This window comes from Zonotrichia leucophrys, chromosome 28 (assembly GCF_028769735.1).
Source record: "Zonotrichia leucophrys gambelii isolate GWCS_2022_RI chromosome 28, RI_Zleu_2.0, whole genome shotgun sequence".
NCBI lineage: Eukaryota > Metazoa > Chordata > Aves > Passeriformes > Passerellidae > Zonotrichia > Zonotrichia leucophrys.
Window position 1 is genome coordinate 2,514,501 of NC_088197.1, and position 26,848 is coordinate 2,541,348.

The 26,848-nt window shown below is 59.2% G+C and overlaps 2 protein-coding genes across 4 annotated transcripts in view; both read right to left on the bottom strand.

Moving 5' to 3' along the window:
- Positions 1 to 623: 623 nt before the first annotated feature.
- On the bottom strand, positions 624 to 21,194 carry PIK3R2 (phosphoinositide-3-kinase regulatory subunit 2). Its single transcript, XM_064734108.1, has 16 exons — positions 21,039 to 21,194; positions 13,433 to 14,156; positions 9,212 to 9,304; positions 8,780 to 8,842; positions 7,718 to 7,849; positions 7,326 to 7,527; positions 6,972 to 7,057; positions 6,596 to 6,701; positions 6,411 to 6,509; positions 6,103 to 6,283; positions 5,791 to 5,916; positions 5,406 to 5,548; positions 5,025 to 5,201; positions 4,731 to 4,802; positions 4,364 to 4,534; positions 624 to 3,802 (listed from the first exon to the last, which is right to left on the bottom strand). The coding sequence occupies exons 2-16, from the start codon at positions 13,770 to 13,772 to the stop codon at positions 3,610 to 3,612; spliced, it is 2,184 nt and encodes a 727-aa protein (XP_064590178.1). The 5' UTR covers positions 13,773 to 14,156; positions 21,039 to 21,194; the 3' UTR covers positions 624 to 3,609.
- A 1,076-nt stretch (positions 21,195 to 22,270) lies between these two features.
- Positions 22,271 to 26,848, bottom strand: part of MAST3 (microtubule associated serine/threonine kinase 3) — a 30,196-nt gene continuing 25,618 nt past the window's right edge. For 2 of the 3 annotated variants that reach the window (XM_064734538.1, XM_064734536.1), the window contains 6 exons: positions 26,105 to 26,305; positions 25,795 to 26,021; positions 25,590 to 25,712; positions 25,343 to 25,479; positions 24,866 to 25,050; positions 22,271 to 24,758 (listed from right to left, as the gene is read on the bottom strand). In XM_064734538.1, the coding sequence (XP_064590608.1) occupies positions 23,737 to 24,758; positions 24,866 to 25,050; positions 25,343 to 25,479; positions 25,590 to 25,712; positions 25,795 to 26,021; positions 26,105 to 26,305 (1,895 nt within the window). In that variant the 3' untranslated portion in view covers positions 22,271 to 23,736. The remainder of the gene's footprint in view (positions 24,759 to 24,865; positions 25,051 to 25,342; positions 25,480 to 25,589; positions 25,713 to 25,794; positions 26,022 to 26,104; positions 26,306 to 26,848) is intronic. The other variant, XM_064734539.1, reaches the window with a different exon arrangement.

Below are 26,848 nucleotides of genomic sequence, written 5' to 3' on the forward strand. Positions count from 1 at the left end.
TGTCCCCGGGTTGGGATCGGTCCCCGCTGTTCCCGAGTAAGGGGATCGGTCCCCGCTGTCCCCGGGCTGGGATCGGTCCCCGCTGTCCCCGAGTAAGGGGATCGGTCCCCGCTGTCCCCGGGCTGGGGATCGGTCCCCGCTGTCCCCGGGTTGGGATCGGTCCCCGCTGCCCCGAGTATGGGGATCGGTCCCCGCTGTCCCCGGGCTGGGATCGGTCCCCGCTGTCCCCGGGTTGGGGATCGGTCCCCGCTGCCCCGAGCGGGCTGGGATCGGTCCCCGCTGCCCCCGAGGGAACCGGGACTCGGCTCCCCGCGGGTTCTGGCAGTGAAACCCGGCCCGAGCAGCCACGCGTGGAGCTCCCCGAGCAGCAAACGGGGCTGGTGTCGGCACAGCCGCGGTGGGTGCGGGACGGGGCTGCAGCCCGAGATATCCCGAGTTCGATCACGGGAACCTCGCGGTTCCCCCGTTTGTAGCCGCTGTTTCCGGCCCCTTCTCAGCCCTACAAAGCCGGTGTGCACAATCCTGGCGCGATGGGTCACATCCTGCACCCAGCCCAGGAACTGGGGCCCGGCCCCACCGCTCTCCTGCCCCCGCACAACCTCCCACAGCAATCCAGCAGCCTCCTTCATTAACTCTGTTTATTTTGTTTATTTCTTTCCTTTTTTTTTTCTTTTTTTGGTTGTTTTTTGTGGGTTTTTTCGAAGTACCGTACAAAAAAAAAAATTCCTCTTACAGTAACAAATACTGGGTTTACATTAGTAAACATCAACAGAAAGAGCAGAGAGCACTACTGCTGGTAACGGACAGCTCGGGGGGCAGGTTATTCTTTATTGCATATACCTAGAAACTAAAACCTCACGCAGCCACCGCGTCCTCTCCGAGCACAAAGCCTCCACTGGCACCTCGGGGGTTACACGGGGGAGCCCCCCCAGAGCAGGGACACGGAGGGACAAGGCCCAAACTGTGTCCTGGGGAGCAGGGACAGCCATGTGGCACCCACGGGACGCGGGTGTGCGGCTCGGCTGGGGGACGCGGGCGTCACAAGCAGCAAAGCACAGCCTCAAAACACGGCCGGGTTCAGAACGAGCCAAAGCAGCAAAAAGGACAAATCACAAGGAGCTTTTAATGCTGAGGGAGCCCAGCCCGGGGAGAGCAGGGGGAAGCACCGTCAGGGAAAGGCAGCCCTGGGGAAGGGCATCTTCCTCCTCGTCGTACACAGGACGCTGTGAGCAGTGCCCTGTCAAGGACAGGCTGCCAGCAGGCAGGGAAGGAAGGCAGTGCTGCAGGAGGGGTGACTGTGACCCCCCTTGGGCTGTGGCCGGACAGCAGGAAGGGACAGCACGGGGAGAACAACAGAAATTCAGCCAAAAGGAGAAAAACACATAAAGGAGAAAGTGAAGCTGGAATTTCCCTGGGCAGCAAAGCCAGGTGAGCAGCAAGCGAGTGTTGACAGGTGACAGCTTCAAGCTGAGACTCTTCCAGATGCTCAGCAGGTCCTGGCATGGGCAGGGAGCAATCCCCCAGGCAGGAGTGGCCCCAAGCTCAGTTTAGGGGTGGTGGTGGAACGCGGAGCCCATGGGATGAGGGGCTGAGGATCCCATCTGCCTGCAGCCTGTCCTGGGATCTGGGGATGTGCTGGAAGTGCAGGGACAAGCACAGGACCAGCAGAGTCCCCAGGCTGAAAGGGTGGGGAACACTGTCAAAGCTTTGGAGTGTTGGTGCAGCCCCCTGGTCACTCCACAGGCCCCAGGAGAACTCTGGATAGAGCTGTGAGGACTGAGCCTCCCTGCCCCAGGCCCACGTGCCCTCATCTCTCACGTGCCCAAGTCCCAAATTATTCCCTTACTCATCCCTGGCAGCTTTTCCCAAGTGATCCCCGAAGCCAAGCACAGCCTGTCCTGACCCACTGCCTGCACCTGAGCACCAAACACTGACAAACCAGACCCAAAACCAGGGCCCAGGGCCTGGAGAGAACATGCAGAACACAGAATGGGGCTGTACAGCTGAGCAGAGGAGAGCTGCCACAAGCAACAGGAATGGGATGTTTGCTCCAGCAGCCCCAGCTCCAGAAGGATCTGGGGACAAGCCCGGAGCAAGGCAAAGCAGCAGAGCTGGCCAGGGAGGGAGGGACAGTGCAGGTGGCACATCAAGGACAGGATGCAGGCACAGCATGAGCACAGAGCACCCCATGGATCCAGCAGAACCCAAGCTGCAACGGGAAACAGAAGTGCCAAACTCCACAGCATCCACCTGCCTGTCCCAAGGAGGAGCCCCAGAGAGGGAAGGAGCCACTCTGGAAAATCAAGAGGATCAAGAATGCTCTCCTCCAGCCAGGCAGCTGAGATAACCCAGGAAAGCAAATGCCACCATGGCTTCAACTCTCAGCTCAGCTTTTAAAGCTCTTCCAGACCCACCTGGGCTGCCCTGGGGCCCTCTGAGCTCGGACACAGCGCCCTGCCTGCAGCAGCCAGCTGTGCTGGGCAGCCCTGCCCCGGCCCCATACAGTACCCATGATTTAAGTGCTTTGCATACATAGTTCACCATCATGCAGATACATTTCAGCATGCCCTGGGCCCCACAGATGTGTCCTCCTGCAGCAGAGAGGTCCTTCATTGCAGGTAGGGCTTGTAGTGTGCGTTGGACTGCAGCCCTCTCCTGCTTCAGCTGCAGGGCCCGGGGCTGTGCCAGCCTGGCAGCTGCTGCCCACGCTGGGGGTGGCACTGGGGGCTCAGCAAACACCAGCACCAGGGGAGCAGCTGGTCACAAAAAGAACCATATTTACAGAGCTACAGTCAGCTTCAATGGGTTACGTGTGCAGAGAGTCACCGAGACCGGCCGGAAACAACGAGCTGTGCATGCCACAGATCCTGCCAGGAAAACACGGGTACCAACACGGGTTTCACAGCTTCGTTGGCACAGCTAAGGTGGGAGATTCGTGGCCAAGCAGATCCTCCCAGCCCAGGCAGCAACACTCCAGAGGTGGTTATGACAAGAGGGAATGGTGGCCAGGTGGGGCACAGCACGGAGCGAAGATCTCAGCCAGGGAGCCCCACTGAGGATGAGGTTTCTCCTTCCTAAATGTGTCTCTGCATGCAAGAGCAGCACCCCTCGTACCAGACACCATCACAGCCTGCGAGGCCACTCAGAGAAGTGAGAGAGAAGGATGCACACACTCAGTGGAGCCTCCTCCTCCTCTGCCTCCTCGGGTGTCCAGGCAGGGAACCCCTCGGTCCCAGCACCGAGGAATCAAGAACCAAAGCTCTACAGTGATGCGTAGCGGGGCGACCTGCCAGCAAGAAGGGGATCTGACCTGCTTGTCAGGGAAGGGGAGGGGGCTGTGCTCACCCCCAGCAATTCAATCACAACTGGATCCCACCTCCTAGAGGCTGGAGGCCACTGCAAATCTACAGCCCAGCCTTTCTGTCCCATCAGAAACACGGGTTTCAGCTACTGACCAAGAGGGACATCAGAAACGGTCACAGACATCTCAAGAGGCTCTGAAGGAGCAGGAGCACAGAGACTCAACTATACAGGGTGCAAGAGTCCAGAGCCAGAAAGCAGCGCCCTGGGGAGAAGCTGAAGGCAGCTGTTGTGTTGTGCATGGGCTGCTCATCTGGCTGGTGGCTGGGAGAGGACCGGGTGAGCCAGCGTGACATTCAGGGAGTCATTGTGCTGCACCAGGGACGTGTGCTTGTAGTGCAAGACCAGGTCCTTGAGGGAGGCGTAGAGGTTGTAGGGCTCAGCAAACCCATAGCCTGTCGCTGTCTTGTAGATCACGCAGTGCTTGGTGTCACCATCCACCCTGCCAGGGAGATACAGGAGCCTGGGTCAGCAGTGGGACAGGGGAGCACAAGCAGGGCCACCAAAGCAGTGTAAACACCTGGCCCTGGCTGGAGAAGCCAAGGCAGATGGGAGCTGTCACCTCCAGCATCCAGCAAGGGGAGGGTGGAGCAATGTGGGAACACAACCTGGGCCAGCCCCATTCCAGGGATCCCATCCCATTCCATGGATCCCATACGATCCCATCCCATCCCATGGATCCCATCCCATCCCGCCTCATCCCATGGATCCCATCCCATTCCATGGATCCCATCCCATCCCATCCCATCCCATCCCATCCCATCCCATCCCATCCCATCCCATCCCATGGATCCCATCCATCCCGCCTCATCCATGGATCCCATCCCATCCCATCCCATCCCATCCCATGGATCCCATCCCGTCCCATCAGGCCTCATCCCATGGATCCCATACCATTCCATGGATCCCAACCCATCCCATCCCATCCCATCCCATGGATCCCATCCCATCCCATGGATCCCACCCTACCCCATCCCCACCCCACCCACACATGGATACTCACACCACGGAGCAGGCATAGCACCCCTTCTGGCTGCTCTCACGGATCAGGAAGGTGCCGTCCCGTTTCCCACACAGCATCTCCTCTGCCTGCACACGGTTGATCTTCCCCACGTACCACGTCCTCTCCTCGTGGTGGGGCAGCTCCTCCTCGTCATCCATCATGGAGTATTGACTGCAGTTGAGCACAGGCAGGGTCAGATTCCTTAAATTTGAGTGTGTGGCCCCCATTTCTCCCCTCACTGCTAGCTGCCATCGCCCATCTAGCAGGGAACACATCCTGGGATTTGCCCACAGCACGAGCAGAACCAGCTGCAGAACCTGTGCTCCCACATCCCCCAAATCCAACAGCACACAAGCAGGACACTCACTCCTCTGTCTCGTTCTTGATGCCCAGCCACTCGTTGATCTTCTTCTGCCGGGCACCCTTCTGCGTCAGCCACCTGGGGGAGGAGAGCAGAGCTCTGAGCGCGGCTGCAGCGAGCCCCGGGCGCGGCCGTCACCAGAGGGCAGCAGCCGCCGCTGCCGGGGAGCGCCGGGCCCCGAGGCCGCGCTGCGGGAGCGGCTCCAGCCCCCAGCGGGCTGCGAGCCGGTCCGACGAGCTGCGGAGCCCCGCGGGAGGCAGGCGGGTGGCTCCCGGGAAGCGCTGCAGGGGCACTACGTACACCAGGTACTGGTCCCGCAGCTTGCGCAGCTGCATCAGGTCTGGCTTGAGGCTGTTCATGCGCTTGTCGATCTCCCGGTTCTCCGAGGCTTGTTTCTTCAGGTCCTGCTCCAGCTTCATCTTGCTGTCGTGGATCTCTGTGATGCGGGACTTGAGCTTCTCCGAGTTCATGAGGATCCTGGGAGAGATAAGGGGGGGGTGGTTTAGGCTGTGAGCCAGAGTGGGGGAGGCAGAGGAGGCAGCCTGCCAGCTCCAGCCCACAGCATGCTGCTGGAGAGACAAGGAGTCCACGTGCCTCGGCTCTGTGCTGAGCCAGGAGGATCCTTGCAGCCCCTGGGGCCCTTGTGCAGGCAGGGCAGGCCCCCACCACCCCCATGCTCACCGTTGCACCTCCTTCTCGTTGCCCTCCCTCCGGAAGCGCTCGATGTACTCCTTGCTGCACTTCTCCTGCGTCTGACACTGCTCCTCAAAGATCTTGATCGTCTCATTGAAGGCCTCAATTGCTGTCCTCTTCATCTGCAGCTCCTGGGGACAAGGGAGGGAGAAGCTGAGGAACATTTCTGCACATGTGCAGAAATGTTTCACCTTCCCCAAAGCAGCTCTGTCCTTGCTGCAGGCAAAATATCCCTCTCTTCCAAGCCCATCCTCTGGGGAATGCCTGTCCATGAGCTGACAAATGAGGCAACAGGTGCCCCATCTCTGGTCTCCCCTGTGCACAGCAGGGTGGCTGCCAGCACTCAGGGGGTGACAGAGCAGTGCCCACATACCTGGGATGTACGTGTGTACTCCTCATACAGCAGGTCGTACTCCCAGCTCTTGTCCTGGTACTGCTGGTGATAAACCTTCAGCTGCTCCCCCACAGCTTCCACGCTGTCCTCCTTCACCACCTGGTCCTGCCATAGGCACAGCCTCAGTCAGGACCTGCTCCAGCTGGTCCCACAAAACCCCACAACAACACATTCCAGCACACAGGGAGAGGGATGGGACATTATCAACTACCAAAAGGGCAGGGATGGATGAACAAACACCCCTGGTTCAGGCTGTGCTTGCCAGCCATGTCCCTGCAGCTCAGGCCTCACCTGCTGGTACTTGGAGATGGGGTAGAGCAGCCTGGTGTCCAGCTTGGCGTTGTACTGGGCGAGTGACTCGTGCCTGTAGTGGGTGATGAGCTCCACCACCGAGCCGAAGGTCAGCGGCTCCGAGAAGCCGTACTTGCCTTCCCGATGGAAGATCTTGATCAGCTTGTTATTGCCTCCCTTCCTGTATGCAGGGGAGAGCAGAGGGCACTTAGCACCACCCCAGCCAGAGACCTTGGCAGCCCTGGAAGCACAGGGACACGTCCCACGAGCTGCACCCCTGAGGCTCCCAGGGGATCCCAAAGCCCTACCTGAGCGTGAGTGTGTACTCCCCCTGGATCTTGCTGGAGGCATCACGCACCAAGAAGGTCCCATCTGGTGTGTCCCGGAGCTTCTCATTCACCTCCTCCCTGCAAGGAACAGGATGGTCACGGCCTGGGAGGTGGCCCCAAGGCTCAGCTGATGGACAGGGCACCCCAGGTGTGAGCTGCCTTACCTGGAAATGTCCCCCCAGTACCACTCGGCGTCCTGCAAGGGCGCGTTGTTCCCGTTGGCCAGGCTGGCTGCGCTGGGCTTCGGCTTCGGCGGTTTGGGAGGCAGGGCTGTGAGAGGAGGAGGGAGGAAACAGGGTGAGCCCAAATCCCAGCCCCTCACTGGCAATTCCTGAGTCCCCCTCCCTGCAGTGACTGGCACAGGAAGGCCCCTTGGCCACCACGTTCACTGGAGCTGCTCCAGGCACATCTCCAGCAGCTGAACACCTTGAGCCGGCCTCCAGGCCATCAAAACACCCTGAGCAACCCAATCATGGGGGCAGAGAGTCCACACCCACAAATGCCAGTGCCTCAGGCCCCAGGGAAGGGGTATCTCAGTACCTGGAGGCAACTGCTCTGGCTCCAGCTCCTTTGTCTGCAGAAGTGTCTCCAGAAACAGCACGGAGAAGTCAGGGCTCAGCTCTGGGCTGCAGGGAGAGAAGAGACAAGTTAAGAACAGCAGTTGTGGGGTACAACATGGCGCTGCTCCCACATCCCCTGGGGTCAGCTGGTTCACCCCAGCTGCCAGACCTGAGGCTGACAGGGCAGCAAGGGCTCTGTCCCAGCTCTGAGCCCCACCTCTGTGTGCTGCCTGCAGTTCAATCCCACGTGCAGCCCAGCAGGGACTGGACTCCTTGTCCTGGCAGGCCCAGTGGCCGGAGCTGGGAGCACTCTGGGACCAGGAGCCTGACGTACCTGGCGCCAGGCAGCCGGAGGAGCAGGGGCCCGAAGATCTCTCCCAGGGCCCGAGGGTGGAGGCTGTTGCTCTCGGCCTGCTGCGATACCTTCCCCAGATGCCGGAGCAGGAACTGCAGGGTGAGCGTGTTCTGGAGCGGCACCGCAGGCGACTCCAGGGCCAGCAGCAGCTGCTTCCGGCAATTCTCTGCCTGGGGGATCTCTGGGGAGAGAACAAGACACGAGGGAAGAGCTGGGACAGCCGGCACCACTCTCCACGCTCCGGCTGCGTCACAGCACAGGAGAGCTGTCAGCACTGGGGGCCGTGTGCCAGGCCCCATAGGGACAGGGCTTATTTTAATATCCCACCCCACCCAGGCACCCATTCCCAAGGCAGCCAGGGAGGCCCTTACCCTGCAGGATGCGAAGGATATCTCCGTGCACTGACACTGGCACCACGGGGGAGGGCAGGTCCTGCAGGTAACCTCGCAGTGCCTCGCCCAGGGAGTGCACATCCAGGGGCTCCAGGTCACCCAGGGTCCAATCTGTCAGGGCACAGATTTCCCATGGGAGGGTGGACACAGCACTGGGCACCCAGCTGCCAACACCCATCCCAGAAACCATCACACAGCAGCCAGCTATCATGAGAGCTCATTTAGCACCACGAGGGAGCCCAGGCAGCCTTCAGGCAGCTCATGTGACACACAATGTGCACCCCATAAATAAGCTAGCTCTGGGAACCCCAGCAGTTCCCCTTGGGAGAGGGCAGAGATCATTCTGGGTACTCACAACCTTTGCTCTGAGCCCCAACAGAAGAATTCTGGGCAGGCTTAGCTCAGGTGAGAGTTTTGCTCTCTGCTGCCAGCAAGAGTCGAGCACAGACTGAGCAGCCACACGCCTCCCTCGAACACAGGATTTTGGGAAGCACAAAAAGCCTGTCCCAAGAGCACAGCCTGGATTTTGGGAAGCACAAAAAGCCTGTCCCAAGAGCCCAGCCTGGCAACACTGTGTGCTTGGGGTTTGCAGGAACGTCTGCGGGAGGGGACTCGCCAGCGTGGTGCCGGATGAGGCCCCAGCCCAGCCGAGAGGCAGACGGCTCCCAGGGCTCCCTGGGAGCACAGACATCGGCTCCAGCCACCAAGCCAAGCTCAAAGATCCTCCCTTGCTTATTAGTGGCATGACAGAGCCAGAGGAGCCTCCAGCAGCCCATCAGGAGAGCAGGGGACAGGCACAGGGGTTCTGTGAGCCAGCCCCCCACGGATGGAGCCAGGGATCCCCCCTGTCCCATCCCTTCCACGCAGGACAAGGCTGTGGTGGGATGGGGACAGCCCAGCCCCAGAGGCAGCGTGCTGGGAGTCAGGAACTGCCGGGGACAGGCGAGCCTGGCCTGGATTGCATTACTGCTGGCGCTGTCACATCCACTAATCTCCTCCATCTGAGCCGATTCGCCTCCACCGCGCCGAGCTGGTTCTTACCGGTTCTCAGCGCCTGCCTCAGTTCGGAGCCAGATGTCCTGTACAACATCTCGCTGTCCAACCCTGCAGAAGGGGGGACACTGCTGTCAGCTCCAGCCCAGGCACTGTTTCGGTGCCAGCTGGGCCATGGTTGTGGCATGGCCAGGCCTGGATGGTGTCCAAGCCAACCCCCTGCTGCAGCCCCCTTGGTCCCCAGGACACCCGGTTCAGTGGCCCCATTTCTCCACCATGGCACAGATCCAGGCTGGGATCTGAGAAACACTTCCCAAACCCCAGCACCCACCCAGTGTGTGTAGGTGCTCAACCCAAACACCCTCACGGGCCTCAGCAGCTCAACCCAGGGAGGAAGATGAGAGCAGCTGCGTCCTGTGTGTCCCACAGAGCTCAGGTTTCATTGTGGGGTTTTGGGGTGTATCAGCATGGCCCCCTTACCTTTCTTCTCAATAGCTTCCACCAGCTTCACCAGGAGCGGCGGAGCAATCTCGGGAGGGCTGAACTGCTCCTGCAAGTCCGGGAGAGGAGACCCTGGGGGAGAGGGAGGGAGAGAAGGGCTCAGCACCAGCAGCACAGCTGGGTCAGGGTACAACCCAGGCAACTCCCAACAGGAGCAAGGAAAGCTGTGGCCCCTGCTGTGAGGCAAACACAGCATGCAGCCTGCAAGCAACCTGCCCAGCACTTGTTGAGCTCCAGCCCTGACTGGGTGTGCACAGGGAGATATCTGCTGCTCTGTGCAGAGGCCTGGAGACAGAGCCCACCCCCCTGGGGACCTGCACGCCCCCGGGCAGGCAGCACAGGGGTTACCAGGGCTCCTGGAGCTCAGGGCTGGGTCCCTGCCCAGCACAGGGGCTGCGTAGGGCTGGCAGGGGAGCGGGGCCAGGGAGCTCGCTCTGCTCGTCGTGGTGAGCTGTGATTAATCCAGCGATTCAGACAGAACGCCGTGTCAGCAAATTCCTGCCCTTGATTGCTCGTTTAACATGGAAACCGGCCCTGTGCCTCCCCCTCCCCGTGAGCCCACAGCCTCTGTGCAAGCTGCTACAGGGCACAGCCAGCCCGTGGCACGGGACCAGCATCCCCCCATTCCTGGGGGATCTGCAGCCCTGTTTCAGGCGGTATTCCACTGCCACTTCCAGAAAATCTTGAGGTTCTGGCTGCAGGCACCCCCTCCCCTGTGCATGCCGGGGCAGGAGCACGCAGGCCTGGCTGAGGAGCTGCCAGCAGGAGGTTTGCCGAGGGATGAGCGGTGCCAGGCTCCATCCCCTTCCAAAGCAGCACCAGCCCGAGCAGGAGCTTCCTCCAGGCTGGTCCAGAGCACCTGGCAGACCCTGGGGAGCCCGCAGTGGGTGAGGACACCCAGCACACTCCACTGTGCAGAGGCAGAGCCAAGAGGCTGCTCCCCGTTGCGAAACAGCTCCGTTGTCATGGATCTGACCCGAGCTCGCCTGGTGTGGTCTCACCACAAGGCGCAGCAAGCTGGAACTGAGCGCCCAGCTCAGCCTCCTGCACCCAGGGCTCGAGGGGAGACACAGCAGCCAGGGGAGGGGAGGGGAGGGGAGGGGAGGGGAAGGGAAGGGAAGGGAAGGGAAGGGAAGGAAGGGAAGGAAGGGAAGGGAAGGGAAGGGAAGGGAAGGGAAGGGAAGGAAGGGAAGGGAAGGGAAGGGAAGGGAAGGGAAGGGAAGGGAAGGGAAGGGAAGGGAAGGGAAGGGAAGGGAAGGGAAGGGAAGGACACGTGTCAGGCACCCAGCAGCTCTGCAAAGGCCTGTGCTGCTGGAAGGGGGGACAATCCCACAATGGAGCGAGCTCCTGGGCACGGTGTTGGTGTGGGGAAGCTGCAGGCAAACTTCCAGGCTGGCAGCTCCCTGCCTGACCCTTGGGAAGAACTGAAAGGAGAGTAAATACTGGCGCTGCCCACGTGGCCCGGCCGGGAATGTGCTGCTTCAGCAGGCAGCAGCTTGTCTTTTTTTGTCAGGCACAGAGCGGGGAGCCAGCAGCAACTCCTGAGCCTGCCGGGCCTCCGGGCTGGGCTGCCGTGGTGAACAAGGCTGCTCACAGCACGGCCCGGGCAGCTGCGGAAATATTCCCGAGCCGCATTTTCCGCTCGTGTTCTCTGCGGAAGGCAAACACCAGCAGCTCGTAAATCCAGCGGCACAACGCTGCTCCCGGGACAGCTGTGGGGCTGGCCCTGCTCCACGAGGGACACTGAGGGGCTCAGGGGTCCCTGCCAGCCAGGGCAGGAGCTGGGAAGCAGGGAAGGAGCTTTCAGGAGATGGTTCTGCACCTCCTAAAGTGCACACCATGAAGAAATAAGACAGGCTTGGCTCAAATACGGTTTTTCCATTGCAAAAATGTGTCTCTCCAGCAGAATACAGAAATAAAGTATCACAGAATATCCTGAGCTGGAAGGGAACCACAAAGATCTTCAAGTCCAGCTCTTAAGTGAATGGCCCATAGAGGGATCAAAGCAGCAGGCTCTGGGTGTTTGAACTGCCTCCCTGCAGGTCCTGCCTGCGCCCAGAGTGGAGGCTGGCTCTGGGGATGGCCCCACAGGGGACAGGGACAGGGCAAAACTCAGTGGAGCAGGGAGAGGGAGCACAGGGATCCTGATTAGTTGCAGAACAGAGGGGGAGAAGGATCTTGGAGATGTAAGAGTGGGACAAAGCTGGTCTCACGTGCCTTGGTACCCCACCCTCCATCCCTGCGCACGATGCAGAGAGGCAGGCTTTTGCTTTCCTTCCCAAATTTATCTTTGCTGTGCTTCAGGAGCTTTGGCACATATCTTACTCCACCTCCCAGAGACCCCACCAGTGGCTTTGACCACCCAGACCAAACCCCCTTGAGAAGAGGGGAGAGGTGAGGAGGGCAGAAATCCAGCCCCAGAGGGAGCACCGTGCAGGCAAGGGCAGCACAGGCAGCACCGAGCACATCCCAGCAGCACCGAGCAGCAGCACAGAGCACATCCCAGGCTCCTGAGAGGAGCAGCTTTCTTGGAAAGGCAGGTTGCAAGCGGGATGACTCAGGTCAGGCTCTCCTGCCAAGCCAAACGCAGCGGGGCCCGGCCGCATTCCCACCCTGCGGAGATGTTTCCTGGGGCCGCCCCTCCGGCTCCGGGAGCGGGAGGCAGCTGCAGGGAGCTGCACCAGCCCCACAAGCCTGGTTTCGTAAGACCCCAGAGGTGTTTTCACACAGCCAGAAGCATCTGCTGGGGTAGCCGTGGCTCCCAGGCACAGAGGGACGGGGAGGATGCAGCACTGCCAGCTGGGAGCGTTCCCTGGCACTCTCCAGCTCCTGCTGCTGACCCCGCTCCTCCCATGGACACCAGCACGAGATCTGTCTGGCATGGGAAGGCCAAGTGTGGCTGTCACCCCCCAGAGGATCACAAAATGGTTTGGATTAGAAGGGACCTTAAAAGATCCCCCATTAAACCCCCCCTGCCTTGTGCAGAGACATCCTCCACTAGATCAGGTTGCTCCAAGCCCCATCCAGCTTGACCTGGAACACTTCCAGGGATGGGGCAGCCACAGCTGCTCTGGGAAACCTGTGCCAGGGCCTCACCACCCTCACAGTCAGGAATGTCTTCATAACATCTAATCTAAATCTCTCCCTCTTTTAATTTAAAACTTCCCCCTTGTCCTATCACTATCTGTCTGTATAAGAAGCCTCTCTCCCTCTTTTACATAAGCACTGGAAGGCCACAATAAGGTCTCCTCGAGCCTTTTCTTCTCCAGGTGAACACCCCCAGCTCTCCCAGCCCGCCTCCAGCCCTAGGAGCATTTCTGTGGCCTCCTCAGCACTCACTCTAACAGACTCACATTTTTCTTGCCTTGTCCAGACCCAGACTCAGCACGGCAGGTGGGGGTCTCACAATGGAAGAGTAGAAGGGGGAAACCCTGGGGGCTGCAGAGCCCTGGCCACGGGGTTTATGTGCCTGGGAGCCAAACAAACAGGCTGAGAGCAGGCAGCTGCCACAGCTCCACAGGCAGGGCTGAGGCACGTTGGCTCTCCCAGGCCGGGTCTGTGCCAAGGCCAGGCAGGCTGGAGGCAGCTGCAGGTGCAGGACAGCCCATGCCCAGCCCCAGGGTGGCTGCCTGGCCCCAGCGAGGGCTCTGCGACCCGCGGGGTGGGCAGGCTGCCAGGCAGACAAGCAATTAGCTCCAGTTCTCAGAAGAACTCTTTTAGACCCTGACTTTTCTCCTCTTGCCCAGAGACAAGTAATTGTGTCTCTCAGCAGGGCTGAGCAGCTCTTGGCAGGGAGCACTGCCCCAGGCGCTGCAGGGGCGGGGAGGTGGTGGCTGGGAGAGGTCAGGACTTATCCTGAAGGGAGGGAGCCTGGCAAAACTCAGTGGAGCAGGGAGAGGGACCGTGGGGATCCTGGCTGGTTGCAGAACAGAGGGGGAGAAGGATCTTGGAGATGTAAGAGTGGGACAAAGCTCGCCCCAGGAAGCTCTGCTGAGCAGATTGACAAGCTGGAGGAACAAAGTGCTTTCCTCTGGGCCAGCACTGAGAGAGGCTGGCTTTTGGTTGTGACTCAACTGTACTGCTGCTGGTGGGGCAAGCCAGTGCTGCCGAGCTGAGGGTTTCACTGCTCTTCTATGAAGCCAGTCACACAGCAAGACTGTGGAGGTGCCCCAGAGCAACGGGGCACACAGCAGGGCTTACCTTGCTCCAGAGCCTCGGGCAGCCGGCCACCAGTGGCCCCGGGTGTGGCAGGCAGGGGTCTCTGCACCCGGGGCCGGTGTGAGGGCACAGCGATTTTCACCGGCCCCACGTACTCCACGTAGGTGCCAGGGAAGTCTCCCTTCTGCTTGGTGCGCTCGTTGACGCCCAGGATCCACCCGATCTGATTGGGGGTCTGCTCATCTCCATCTTTGAAGCCCAAGGCTTGCAAGGCCCCCTTGCTCACGACCAGGATGTCCCCGGGCAGCAGGTCAATGTCCTCCTCGCGCTCCTTGCGGTAGGGGTAGAGCGCGCGGTACTGGAAGCCGTCGGTGCTGCCCATCCTCTCTGCAGCGGGAGAAGGGCTCTGAAGGGTGAGGCAGCACGTTCCAGGTGGGAGAGGAGAGCCCTCAGAGGCAGCTCTGCTCCATCAGCTCTCTGAACTGTCTCTGTGTGAAGCAGCACCCCAGGAGCCTGGTCTGAGTGCCCAGGAGCGCTTAGGTGCAGCCCCTTTTCCTCAGCTTGAAACCACGATTCAGCCAAATTATGGAGCAAAGGGAGAAGGAGACGAACATAATCCAGCACTGGTGAGCGGGCATGCAGCAAAGAAACCCGAGATCAGGGTCTGTTTCACCAAAAAAACCAGTCTCTTGGAGTCTGGGGAGGAAAAGCACAGTAGGCTTCCAGCCTGGAACAGCGTGGCACGCTATGTTCCCCTTCCCAGTGCCTGCAAAGAGAAGAAGAATTGTCACTGCACAGCCAGGCACCCCACACCCTCCTGACACGCCAACATTCAAACCAGGGTTCACCTGAGAGAGGCAGGACTTGTTTCTCTCCTACCTAGCAGAGCCCTGGATCCAAGCAGGGCATGCTAATCCCGATTTACACTCCCAACAGCAAGAGAGGAGCCCGTGGCTGCGGGCAGGAACGCTGCCTCCTCTCTGCTACAGCCAGGCACCAGCTCTGCATCTTAAAGAGGTTCACCCCTGCTTCTTCAGCTTACCCTCCTCGCAGCACTTATGCAAACAAGGAGACAACAAGTGGGACAAAACAGCCTTTATGCAGGATAACTTTTGCATACAGAAAAGGGTGACCCTGCACCCACCAGCTGCAGGCCCTGAATGGGAGCAGAACAAACAGATTTAACCTTCCCTTGTTAAATCGATTAAATTTCACTGTTCACCTTTACATCTTGCCATGCAATCCCCCACAAAGGCATCTTCTGAAGGGAGCTGCCCATAAATGTAGGTTAACCATGCTTTCAGCAAAAGGCTTTCGAGATGCGCTGCCATTCCCACAGAACAGCACTTCAAAGCTTTGCTCTGAGCAAAAAGTCAATTTTTGAACTTTTCAAAAGCAGCAGCAGCAGCATCAAGTGCAGGCACAGGTTCTCTTCGCAGAGATGGAGGCAAAAGGAGTTAAAATAATCTTTAGAAGCCTTCAAGTCTACTTAGAGCTCCTAACTGCCTTTCAGCTATTCAGAGAGAAATTGAATATGCTGCCTGCCCTGCCCAGAAATCCACCAAAAAAGAATAAACCTGGGTTATAACATGTTGCTGAAGAGATGTACGAGCCGGGACATTCCCACCAGCCAGGCACGTCCTCTTTTCCCATCCCCTCCTGGCTGCACAGGCCAGTTTTCCACTTCCCTCAGGCAAATCCCAGAGTTCTGCTTCCCGCAGAAATGGCGTGCGGCCGAGGACCGGACCTGCAAGGCACCGGGGCAGCCAGAACCCAGCCTTCCCAGGGACACCCTGGGCCTGCTCAAATGCTGCTAAAATCCTGCTAAAGGCTTGAGCTGTTTTGGCCCAGAAACCACCAAACCCAGCTCAAACTCTTGAGCCTCATCTGAAAACTATTAGCGAGCAGGAAGGTGCTTCTCAGGGCTGTGGGAGCCTGGGCAGAGGGAGGTGAGGAGGCAAAGGGAGCCAGGACACCCTTCCCAGAGGGGTCATGAACAACCAAGCATGGCACCAAGCCAGGGCTGCTCTGACTGCTGGTTGGACTCTGTGACAGGCACCAACGGTGGTGATCTGCAGGATTTCAAAATAACCCTTCCGGGCCAGTTACACTTTACAGTTCATATCAGCTACAAATCCCTCTTTCCTCCTGCACGTGGTATATCACCCCTGCACGTGTCAGCACATCTGCACGTGCTGCCACAAAGTCTGGGATCGGGGTGAGTCCCCCGAGAGAGAGGAGCCAGCCCCACCTCTCACAGCCAGGCTCTCCAGCTCGGCACCAGGGCTCCTTCCCGTGACAAGGACAAAAGGCACAAAGAGGCCATGGCACAGGAAACCTGTGCAGCAGCCAGAGCCCGCACCGCCTGCCTGAGCTCGGGCAGGCGTCCCAGCCGGGCTGTCTTTGCCATGAATGAACAGGCACTGCCCGCGGGGAGGTGAGGCACTTGCGGCCAGAGGCGGGTGGGGAACAGGATTGAGCCTGATCCAACTTGCTGGAGAGCTTCTCCAGAGCTCCAGGAGCAACACCAGACTGCAGAATTCATGGAGAGAACCTACAGAGGTTTCTGATGTTCACGGGGGAAGCAGCACAGCCCAGCACGGCCGCTGTGAAAGCTCCCATCGTGCTGGGATAGTGGCTGCAAGGAACTCGCAGCAGAGCCCGCACTTCCCCAATCCAACCAGCCCTAGCCAGGAAAATATTACTTCATAATCCAGAGCATAAAGAGAGATTTATGACCAGGCTGACTGGCTGCCCCTCTGAGTGCTGCCTGTCAGGGTCCCCCAGAGCGGAGTCGCCGTGCCGGGGGCACTGTCTGCATGCCAAGGGCCTGAGTGGCCGCTGGGCACGGCGCTGGCAGCTCCAGCTCCTCCCAGACCCCAGAGTGGCTCCTCTCAGAGAGGACAGACTCCAGAGAGCACCCAGAGGCAGCAAGGGTCAAGGCTCCCCCACAGGCATCCCCTCAGCTTCCACCCGTGGATCCCAGCCCCGACTGCAGGCGGCTCCGACAAGCCGGTGCAGCTGAAGAGGCTGGGAGGACAAAACGCTCAGGCCTGGCAAACTTGTTCAGTAGCTTTTAAAAGCAGATCTGCGTGGAGGGCTGGGAAGAGGAGAGTGACTCTGGAGCACCGAGTGTCTCCAAAGAGCAGGTCCCACAGCTTCTTCCAACTGACTCCTTCACAGCCTTCTTCCCTGGGGTGGGAATGCAGGCACAGCTCTGTGCCACCACGCTCTCCACGTCCCAGCAGGTCACTGGGCACACGAAAAAATCCAGACAACTCACAGCCAGGCTATTCCTGGAGAAGCCTCACCTGCTTTCCTCACACTCAGCCCAGGTGGGCACTGAGTGCTCATGAACATGAGTGAGGAGCCCCCCAGGAGACCCAAATCCTCATGGTTAGTGCCAGCACCGTCCTCTCCGGGGCAACAGCTGTGCTCTGTCCTGCAGAGGCTTCCCTGGCTGAGCTGCACCCTTGGAGAGCAGCTGGCAGAGCTCTGGGGATTGGGAACACACAATTCCCAAAGCCCTGGAACAGCTCTTTGGAGGGAAGGCAGCGCTGAGAGGCCGGGACACGCACGAGCCTGTCGGCTGGAAGCGCACCTCGGAGCAGGAGAGAGCAGCACCTCGCCAAAAGATTTCTGCTGGGCCCAGCTCCAGCTTTGCTCAGCTCTCAGAGAGGAACCTCGTGTGTCTGTGCTGGCGAGCACTTGCTTAGGCTGCTCTGAAAATCCCATGCATCAGACAGCTAAATACCTTTGGTAAATCTATCTCAGCGCCCAGAAACAATCCCTCGATTCATTAACTGCTGTCAATACTTTCTTTGTTTAATACATCGGTTTGAAACAAAAAACACATTACAAGTCTTTTTGTCTGTGCCCAGCACATAAATAAAAGCATCTTAACATTTTAAATGTGGTTCCTGTGCTTTTTAACCCAGTTCCAAATGCAGTTCAAAGTGCAGCTTGACTTGAAGTAAGACTGAGAGGAAAGAATGCATAAAAATATTTAAAAGAAGAATATGCTCACACCAGTATACACAGCTCCAACCTCTCCAAGTTACATCAGATCCTCAGAGAGCAAAACAAACACCATATCGAGTTTGAACTGCAAGTTACAGACAAAAAGAACAAACTTTTCCTTTAATACAAAGAGAAAATAGAACAATGCAATGATGGATGGGAATAAAAATGGACAGGGAATTGCCTGCCATGGTGACATCTGCTGCTGCATCACATCCTTCTGACCCACGCAGCCAGGGCAGCTCTGATGGCCTCAGCTCCTGGAGCTGGCAATGGCAAGCACACCATGGGTCATCCTGTGCCCACCGAGTGGCAGAGAGGGCAAGGGCTGGGCAAACCCCTGATTTATAACAGGACAAACAGCACAGCAAAGCCCTGAGCTCCCAGGCAGGAACAATGACTGGAGAAAGGTCTGGCGAGGCTGGAGCCATGAGGCAGGCCGTGCTGGAGGCAGCAGTGCCACGAGGAGCAGTGGGGGAAGGAGCTGGGAGAGCCTGCAGGGAGCTGGGGCGGGCGGGAAGCGGAGCTGGACGCGCTCCAGCAGCTGCCCCTGGGGAAGCGGAGCAGGGAGAGCCGAGCCCGGGCTGGCCACGGCGCTGCCAAGCCAGCTGGTATTTCCTTCCAAACAGGGAAAAGCTGCAGGGGAGGAGGGGAGCTATGCCTGAGCCGTGCCCCAGCCAGGCATGGGACAGCCAAGGCAGTTTTCACCTCTTCTTTTCCCCAAAAATGCTTCCCAGGCAGCCAGCAGCAGCTCCTGCCCACAGCCACAAGCCACCCTCTGCCAGGGACACTGAGCATCTCCTACTCACGCCTGAGTCTCATTAAATATCTTGCTTTATTCACCAAAGCCTGAGGAAATGAAGGAATATCTGAAATATTTCACTGAAAAGGTCAATGTCATGATTAGCAGGGACACGAGGAGCTGAATAAAACAAGATGACCAACAGCTTCCTCACTTTTGGGAGACCACTGGAGGTCCCAGAGACTCCTGCTCAAAGGCTGGACAGTGTGAGAGCACCTCAGTCTGCACACCTACTCCAAGACTGCTCACACTTCCTTGCTCCAGCTGAAGCTTGTTCTTTCTCAACCACCTCACAAAAATTCTCCTCCTGCCTACAAGACATTTTTATGTGGCCAGAGACTTTTATTTGCTGGCAGTGGGCAGAGAAGGACCCAGCACCTCACTCCAAGCTGCTCTTACACCATCCCCCACGCAGCAAGAACACACTAATTCCATTTTAGGAGCATTCATGAAGCTGGCTTTAGGGATATAGAAACCCAGGAGCTGGATTTTGGCAAAAAAATTACAGTTCTAAAAAAAACCTGAGTACATGAAAAAAAAAAAAAATCCAACTGCTCTTGCTAACTTATCTGCTTAAAATCACATTCCCCAGGGTATTTGGAATTTATATGATTTATTAGCAGCTCTGCACAGCTCAGCAATCACATGAAGTAACCGACGAGGTAAGAAGCACCCAAGTTAATAGAGCAGCATGATTTGGATATTGGTGAGAGAGCCAAGACCTTCCAACTTGAAGGAAGAAGAAGAAATCCACCATCCCTTCCTCTGTCTGCTTTTCATCTTCCATTACCCAGCTACTTTAGCTCCAAGCTGCGGCTCCAGAGATTCCCAGAGGAATTAAAAGAGCCCTCGATATTATAAATACTCTTTTTCATTGTAAACACACCCCGGCACTCAGAGCTCTGACACGGCTCCAAACTGGCTCCACAAACCACTCTGCTGCTCGCCACATTCCAGCTGAGCCGCGCTCTCCCTTCCAGCCCAGCGCCTTTGTCCAAGCCAGACCCAACTGCAGGCACAGAGGATTTTCCTGTGTGCCTAAAACCTTGTTCCAGCGAGCTGGGAATGCTGGGGTTTGGGGCAGAAATCAGCTTTAGGAGGAACGAGGCCGTGCCACGAAGCTGGAAGCACGAGCTGCCCACGTCAAAGAGAGCCACCAAAGAAACCAAACCATGCCCTGGACTTTCCCACAGGGTGGAAGGCTAGAGCAGAGGCCAGTGCAGCCCCGGGGACACAGCAGCCCTTGGCATGTCGGGGAAGGGTGGGGGAATGGCCAGGAAAGCAGTGATTTAGGCTATATTTACTCAGCTGTCTCCATTCTCTGCTCTCACAGAGAAAGTCACAGGGCCAGTTCCCCAGCGGCTCCAAGAGCTGCTTGGGAAATCAAAGCTGCATTAATGGGAGGAGAGGCAGCCTCGGCTCCATTGAAAGGCAGCGCTGGGGCTGCTCCAGCTCCTCACAGCTCGCTTTTCTCCACAGTTTTACCCCCTGGTTTTATCCCCTCATCGATCACAGACCCCCAGTTCAGGAGGCACAAGACCTTGGGAACCTTTCTCCTCAAGGGGCTGAGAAACAGCCCCAGGAAGGGAAGAAATGCAATGGCCAACCTCCCTGGGAAGGAGTGGGGGGGCTCATGCCAGAGCAGGGCTTGGGGGATGCCCTGCAAAGCCACCCTTGGGCTGAACCTGGCACATCCCCGGGCCACCAGCTCCAGCCTGGGAACCGCTGGGTGTGAGCTGCCCCAGGGCAGGGGGAACAGAGCTGGGACCTGAGAGGCCCACGGGAACCCCAGGACCCTCAGTGATGGGGGATCCCTGCACTGTCACCAGTGTGGGGACAGTGGCACAGAGGGGGATCTGTGATGGCTGCAGACAACCAGGAGGGATCCGGGCCCGGCAATGGAGCGACAGGGACAGCTTGGGGGGAAATGGGGGGGACAGGGACAGCTCGGGGCAGGATTGGGGGTGGGGGGGACAGCTCCGGCATTGGGGGGATAGGGACAGCTCATGGGGAAATGGGGGGGACAGGGACAGCTCAGGGGGAAATGGGGGGTACAGTCCCAGCAATGGGGGAGACAGGGACAGCTCGGGGGGAAATAGGGGGAGTACAGTCCCGACAATGGGGGGACAGGGACAGCTCGGGGGAAATAGGGGGAGTACAGTCCCGACAATGGAGGGGACAGGGACAGCTCGGGGGGGGGGGGAGGATCGGGGGCATAGCCCCGGCAATGGAGGGGATAGAGGCAGCTCGAGGGGGATTGGGGAGCATAGCCCCAGAAATGGGGGGACAGGGACAGCTCGGGGGGGATCAGGGGTACAGCCCCGGCAGCGAGGGGGACAGGGACAGCTCGAGGGGAAATGGGGGGGTACAGTCCCGACAATGGGGGGGACAGGGACAGCACGGGGGGGGGGATAGGGGGCCACAGCCCCGGCAATGGGAGGACACAGAGACAGCCCTGGGGCGGACAGGCGGGCATATCCTCGACAATGGGGGGACAGGGACGGATCGGGAGGAATCGGGGATCCAGCCCCGTCAATGGGAGGACATAGGATCAGCCCTGGGGGGGACCGGGGGGCATAGCCCCGGCATCACGGCGAAGCCACACGGCAGTGGCAGTGTCCTGGCAGCGGGACACCCTGCGCCGGCAGCTCCGGAAGGGTCCGGGGACATCCTCGAGGCTGCCCCTTGAGGGACAGAGCCAAGCCCCGGGGCGCCTCACGATCAGGGGGTCCCGACGCCCACCCTGGGCCTGGTTCCGATCCGGGCCCACTGTCCCCGATCCCGATGCCCCTGATCCCGATCCCGCCGCTCCCGGCCCCGCCGCACCTCTCCGCCGGCCCCATCCGCCGCCGCTCGCCTCCAGCCCGCTGCTGCCTCCGGCCCGGCAGAGCCTTGGACAGGCCCGAGCGCCGCCGGAACGGCCCGAACCCGCCCCGGAAACAGCCGACAGCCGACGAGAGAGAACGGAACTGCCCGAATCTATCCCGGAAATAACCGAGAGCAGACGACAGAGGACGGAGCTGACCGAAGGCTCCGGCCCCGCCCCTCCCCTGGCCCGATCGCTATCGGGGCCCCGCCCCTCGCGCGAGACTCTCCGGAAGGAGCCGGGAGAGCCCGGAGGGAGGGCGCGGTGGCGCCCCCTGGTGGCGAATGGAGCAGGCACCGCATCGGGCACCGGGATTGAACCGGGATAGAACCGGGGTTGAACCGGGATTGAACCGGAAACGGGGCACAGCACTGGCATTGAACCGGGATTGAACCAGGATTGAACGGGGACTGTACCGGCATTGAACAGGGAACGGGGCACAGCACCGGGATTGAGCCGAAATTGAGCTGGGATTGAACTGGGAACGGGGCACAGCACCGGGATTGAACTGGGATTGAATAGGGGTTGTACCGGGATTGTCCCGGGAATGGTGCACAGCACCGGGATTGTACCGGAATTGAACCAGGATTGAACTGGGATTGTACTGGAATTGAACCAGGATTGAACCAGGAACAGGGCACAGCACCGGCCCTGCACTGGGCATTGGACACTGGGCACAGCACCGGACACGGGGCACTGCACTGGGCATGGGGCACCGGGCACGGCACAGGGACAGAGCATGGGGCATGGATTTGGGAGTGGGGCATGGATTTAGGAATGAGGCAGGGATATGGGAATGGGGCAGGGATTTGGGACTGGGGCATGGATTTAGGAATGAGGCAGGGATTTGGGAATGGGGCAGGGATTTGGGACTGGGGCATGGATTTAGGAATGAGGCAGGGATTTGGGAATGGGGCATGGATTTGGGAATGGGGCATACCTGGAGTGGGGAGTGGCACCAAGCACGGGGCACTGCCCTGGGCACAGGTCACTGGGGTGTGGGACGCTGCTCCGGGCACTGGCACCACACTGGGACTGGTGCCTGAGCCAGGCTGGGTGCCAGCCTCCCAGTGCCACTGCAGGGCCACCTCCCCTCCCTCCCAGCTGTGCTGGCACCCCGTTCACCCCCTGCCATCACCCCCAGAGCGGGCACTCTCTGCCCTGCACTCTCCAGTGCCACTGGACACCACACTCAGCGCAAGGGACGATTTTAATCCAACATAAAACTTCCCGAAGGTACGAACAGAGCCGGGCACTGGGCAGGAACACACAGTCCCCTCGGCTTTTAAGACATTTCCCACTTTAAAAATTCCTCTTCCCACCTTACCCACGCCACCAGTGTGCAGCCAAGCCCCCCATGCCACCGTGCCAGGGGGCAGGGGGTGCCCGGTGTCTCCCCAAAACCCCGCTGCCTTCCCAAGACCTTCCTACAGAGAGAGGAGGGAGAAGCAAAGGAAACACGGAGCAGCTCTGGTTGCTCATTTCTGGGGGGTTTAACAGCACCAGTTGAACGGGAGAAGCGGGATACGGAGCCTGGCACAAACCACACGTGCACAAAAGAATCCAACACGCAGCCCAAAAAAATCCACCGGGGTAACGGTGACACCTGATGGCAGCGGGGTTGGCAAACCAGGGATGTCCCCCTGTCACCAAACCACGGCAGGGGAGGGGAGGCCAGAACATGCATCAACAAATGGAAACGTTTATAGGCCAGAAAACGGTAGAAACGGGGGAGAAATGCTGGGTTGAGCTGTTGTTTGTTGGATAGAGAGCAACGAGGGGGGAAAGAAAGGGGTGAAATTCCCAAATGACAAGTGGAGCAGCACAGGTGCTCACTGGGTTAGGGCAATTTAAAAAAAAAAATAAATTAAACTGGGATTTTGTAAGTGTATGTGCACTGACCCACCAACATCATGGGATTTTTGAAAGAGCAAAAACTGACCCTAAAAGTCCCATTGATATTCCCATCTGGGGAATGTCTCAGTTTTCCCCACCTGGAAGGGCCAAATGGAGGCTACAAAATCTCCAAATAAAATAATTAAATCCTTTTTATACCTCCTATAAGCTTATAAAATTATCCATATGTTCATCATCTGATGATCCATATGCAAAGAATATTTCCCCCCCCCCGCATCCCAGCATTTTGGGGATGTTGCTGTGGATTTGGGGTTTTGTTTTAATTTTAAATATTAGAGTTATGGGGTTCTTAGGAGATTTGGAGTGTTTCCAGCTAGAACTGGAGTTTAAAAGTAGGGAAAAGCAAGTGGGTTAGAAAACAGTGGGCTGGGAGACGCACGGGAAAGGCTGGGACTCCCAGAGCTGGGTTGGCCCCTGCGACAGTCCTGCACTGCCCGTTTAGCTTATAAAAAGTAATAAATTAATTAAGGAATATTTGCATCGAGTCCTTTTCTGTACACAGAGGTTGGGGCCCAGCTGGGGAAACGCCGCTGCCGGAAAAGCTCCTGCGTCTCTATAAAAATATGAGCATCTTTCAGGGAGTACAAAAAGCCTTCCAGGGGGGCCAAGTGCCGGGGCACAGCCGGCCCGGCCAGGGTCCAGAGTGGCTCCGGGGACATTTTTCTCATGGATGTGCCGCACAGAACGGGGTGCTGGGGATGCTGCAGGGAGCCTGAGCCATCCCTGGTGCCTGCATGGGGCTCAGGCGTGCTTGGCCCCGCTCCACACGCCCCGGGGAGCCGGGAGATGAGCCCCTGTTTGCTCCTGGCCCTGTGCTGGCACCTGCCAGTGGCTGGGTGAGCCCTGCCCGCAGTTCCGCTGCTGCTGCTGCTGCTGCTGGGAGCCACGGTCCCGGTGCTCACACCCATCCCACCAGGGCAAGGAGATGATGCTGCTGCTGGGCTGCTCCGTGCTGCTGATGGGGTAGGAGCCCTGGCACTCCCACTCGGGCACCGCCGGCTCCTGCTCGTCGCTCTCCGAGCCCTGCACCGCGATCTGCGGCACCGTGCCGGGCTTCAGCTTCGGCAGCAGCTCCGCACCGGCCGTGCCCTGCCCTTCCTCGCTCTTGCCACCATCTTCACCTCCTGCCGCCGTCTCCTGCTCGTCAAAGCTCACTTCTTGCACCGCCTCTTGCTTCTTGAACGAGTCCCTGCGCTCCGACAGGTTCAGCCGCCGCATCACCACCATCTCCTGGTCCCGCTCGTGCCGCTCGGCCAGCCGGGAGCTGCCGGGGTGGTACCCGTGCTCCCCGGGGTAGGACAGCGCGTCCCCCTCGGCGATGGCCTCCCCATCCAGCGAGGACATCATCTCCAGGCCCAGCTTGCGGCCGCCGGTTTTCTTCTCGGCCAGGATGGTGACGATCTTCTCGGCCGACTGGACGCGCTTGAGCAGGGGGGAGCGGGGGCAGTCGGCGCTGCGGGGCCGGGAGCTCTGCCGGACGATGGTGGGGGGGGACAGGGTCTTGCCCTGGAAGGAATGGGGCGTTTTGGGGTACCCGTGGAGCGGAGACGGGGAGCGCTGCGGGGAAGGCGGGCGCTGGGCCGAGGAAGGGGTGCAGGCCAGGGGCGAGGGGGGGATGCTGCTGGTGGATTTGCGTCGTCCCACTTTGTAGCGCGGCCCACCCAGTTTGGGGGCCAGCCCGTGCAGGGAGCTGGGGCGCACGTGGCCGGCGGGTGACGTTGGGGTGCTGGAGGAGGGAGAGGTGCTCTGAGGGGACACAGCATCTGCCGTACAAAGAGAAAAGGTCACTGTAGGGATGGAGGGACGCGGCCTCCCCGAGGGACACGCAGCATCCTGCCCTGCCCCGAGCCAATATCCCCCCCCGGGGTACCTGAGGGCAGGTCGGGAGCGGGGCTGCGGCACGGCGTGGTGGGACCCGGGGACAGGCTGTGCGTGGGGGACTCCGGGAGGCTCTCGCTGGAGGACAGGGAGTGGTGGAGACCGGAGGAGAAGCTGCGGCTGGTGTGCAGCACCGACGACTGCTTGGAGATCTTCTTGAAAAGGGATTTTCTCCTGCTGTGGGGATAGGAATAATTTGGCTTCTCAAAGCTGTTAGTTGCAAGTCTGCTGACCTTATGGCAGCAGGACCAGACCCCACTGGACACCCTGATATGGCAGATCCCCAGCATCCAACCCAGTGCAGGCAGGACCAGACCCCACTGGCCATCCCAGTATGGCAAATCCAGAGCATCCAACCCAGTGTTGGCAGAACCAGACCACCCTGGACACCCTGATATGGCAGATCCACAGCATTCTCCCAGTACCCCACACAGTGGGATAAATGCCATTTTATCACAGTTTCACCTACCTGTCTTGGCCATCCCTTTTCCTGCTCTTTTTACTCCTCCGTGCCATCCTTGTCTTGGAGCTGTTTTTCCTTGCAGGACCGATTTTAATGGAGGTGTTTTCCAGGGCAGTGGTCCGCAGGGCCACTTTATTCCCACTCTGGGGGATGGAAAAAAAATCTTTGCAGCACCAGATCTGAGCCAGCTCCTGCCTCAGCTGCCAATGATGAATTGATTTCCTGGGAGAGCAGAGTGGCTCTGGTCACCCACCTTCAGCAGCAGCTCCACCACGTCCCGATGGACCAAACCCAGCACGGACTCTCCGTTCACGTGTGTGATGAGATCTCCTGCCCTCAGCCCGGCCTCCTGCGCAGGGCTCCCCTCTTCCACGCTCTGCAACACAAACAGAGCGGTTTTATTTGGATCCCAGCTCCCTCCTGGGGTTTAAAGCACCGCCAGACCCCAGGGCACGTACCCAGACCATGTGGTGGACGGTGTAGACGTCGCTGTCGCCCATGTAGACGCGGATGGCGCGCAGGGTGAAGCCGTACTTCTTCCCCGAGCTGTGGATGATGATGGGTGGCCGCAGGCTGGCGATGGCCAGGGAGGAGTCTCGGCTCGGGGAGGAGTCCCGGGAAGAGGGGTTGGACGAGAGGGAGTGAGGGGAGATGGGGCTCATCAGGGCGCTGCCACCAAAGTCATCTGCAAGCAGAAGGAGCCACCTCAGTCCGGCAAAACCACCTGGCAGTGGCCATCCAGCAGGGTGAATCAGCCAGCACACAGACCTGAGGTGATGATGAGGGACAGGGCTGAGACGGAGGCAGATTTGGGCACACGGCTGCCCAGGGAGGCTCTCTGCCTGTCGGGCACATCCTTCTGGGTGCTGAGCCGACGGCCCCCGCTGGGCTCCAGGCTCCGCGGGGTCGAGTTCTTGGTGCCGGTGCTGTTGCTCCGCAGGCGGATGCGGTTCAGGCTCACCAGATCGGCTGCATGGAGGGGAGGAGGGAGGGTTTGGGGATGTGGAGAAGCCACCCCGTGCCCTGCAGTGTTGCAGTGTGATGTATTCGCCTGTCTCAGTATCCCGGTTCTTTACCCAGGTGTGCCAATAACCCCTCCCTTGCCTCTGCTAAGTGCTGTCCGTCAATCTTAACATTCCAGCAAGGGCATCGTGTGATTGGCAGAGTTCAAAAGATGCCTCTCAGCCCTGGGGGACATTGGGCCATCCAATGTCATTTGTCCCCTGAGACTTCCCCTTTCTTACCTGGTTGGTGGGATCCCTACCCCTTCCCTCCCCCTCTCCCTGGGGTTAAAAAGACACAGCAACCACGCGGCTTTCATTCTGTTGGAGCTGTTGCTGCATTCAGGGGCCTGTGGGCCAGGAATAAAGCTCTGGATCCAAACCCTTCAGCAGAATCAGACTCTTTTTCCTTCACTTTGCCTAAAGCCTTTCTGCCAGAGGTAAACCTAAGTTCCTGCATGCCTGGACTTGTCCCAAGTACCAGCTGCAGCACCCTGCTTAGCCAAAGGTG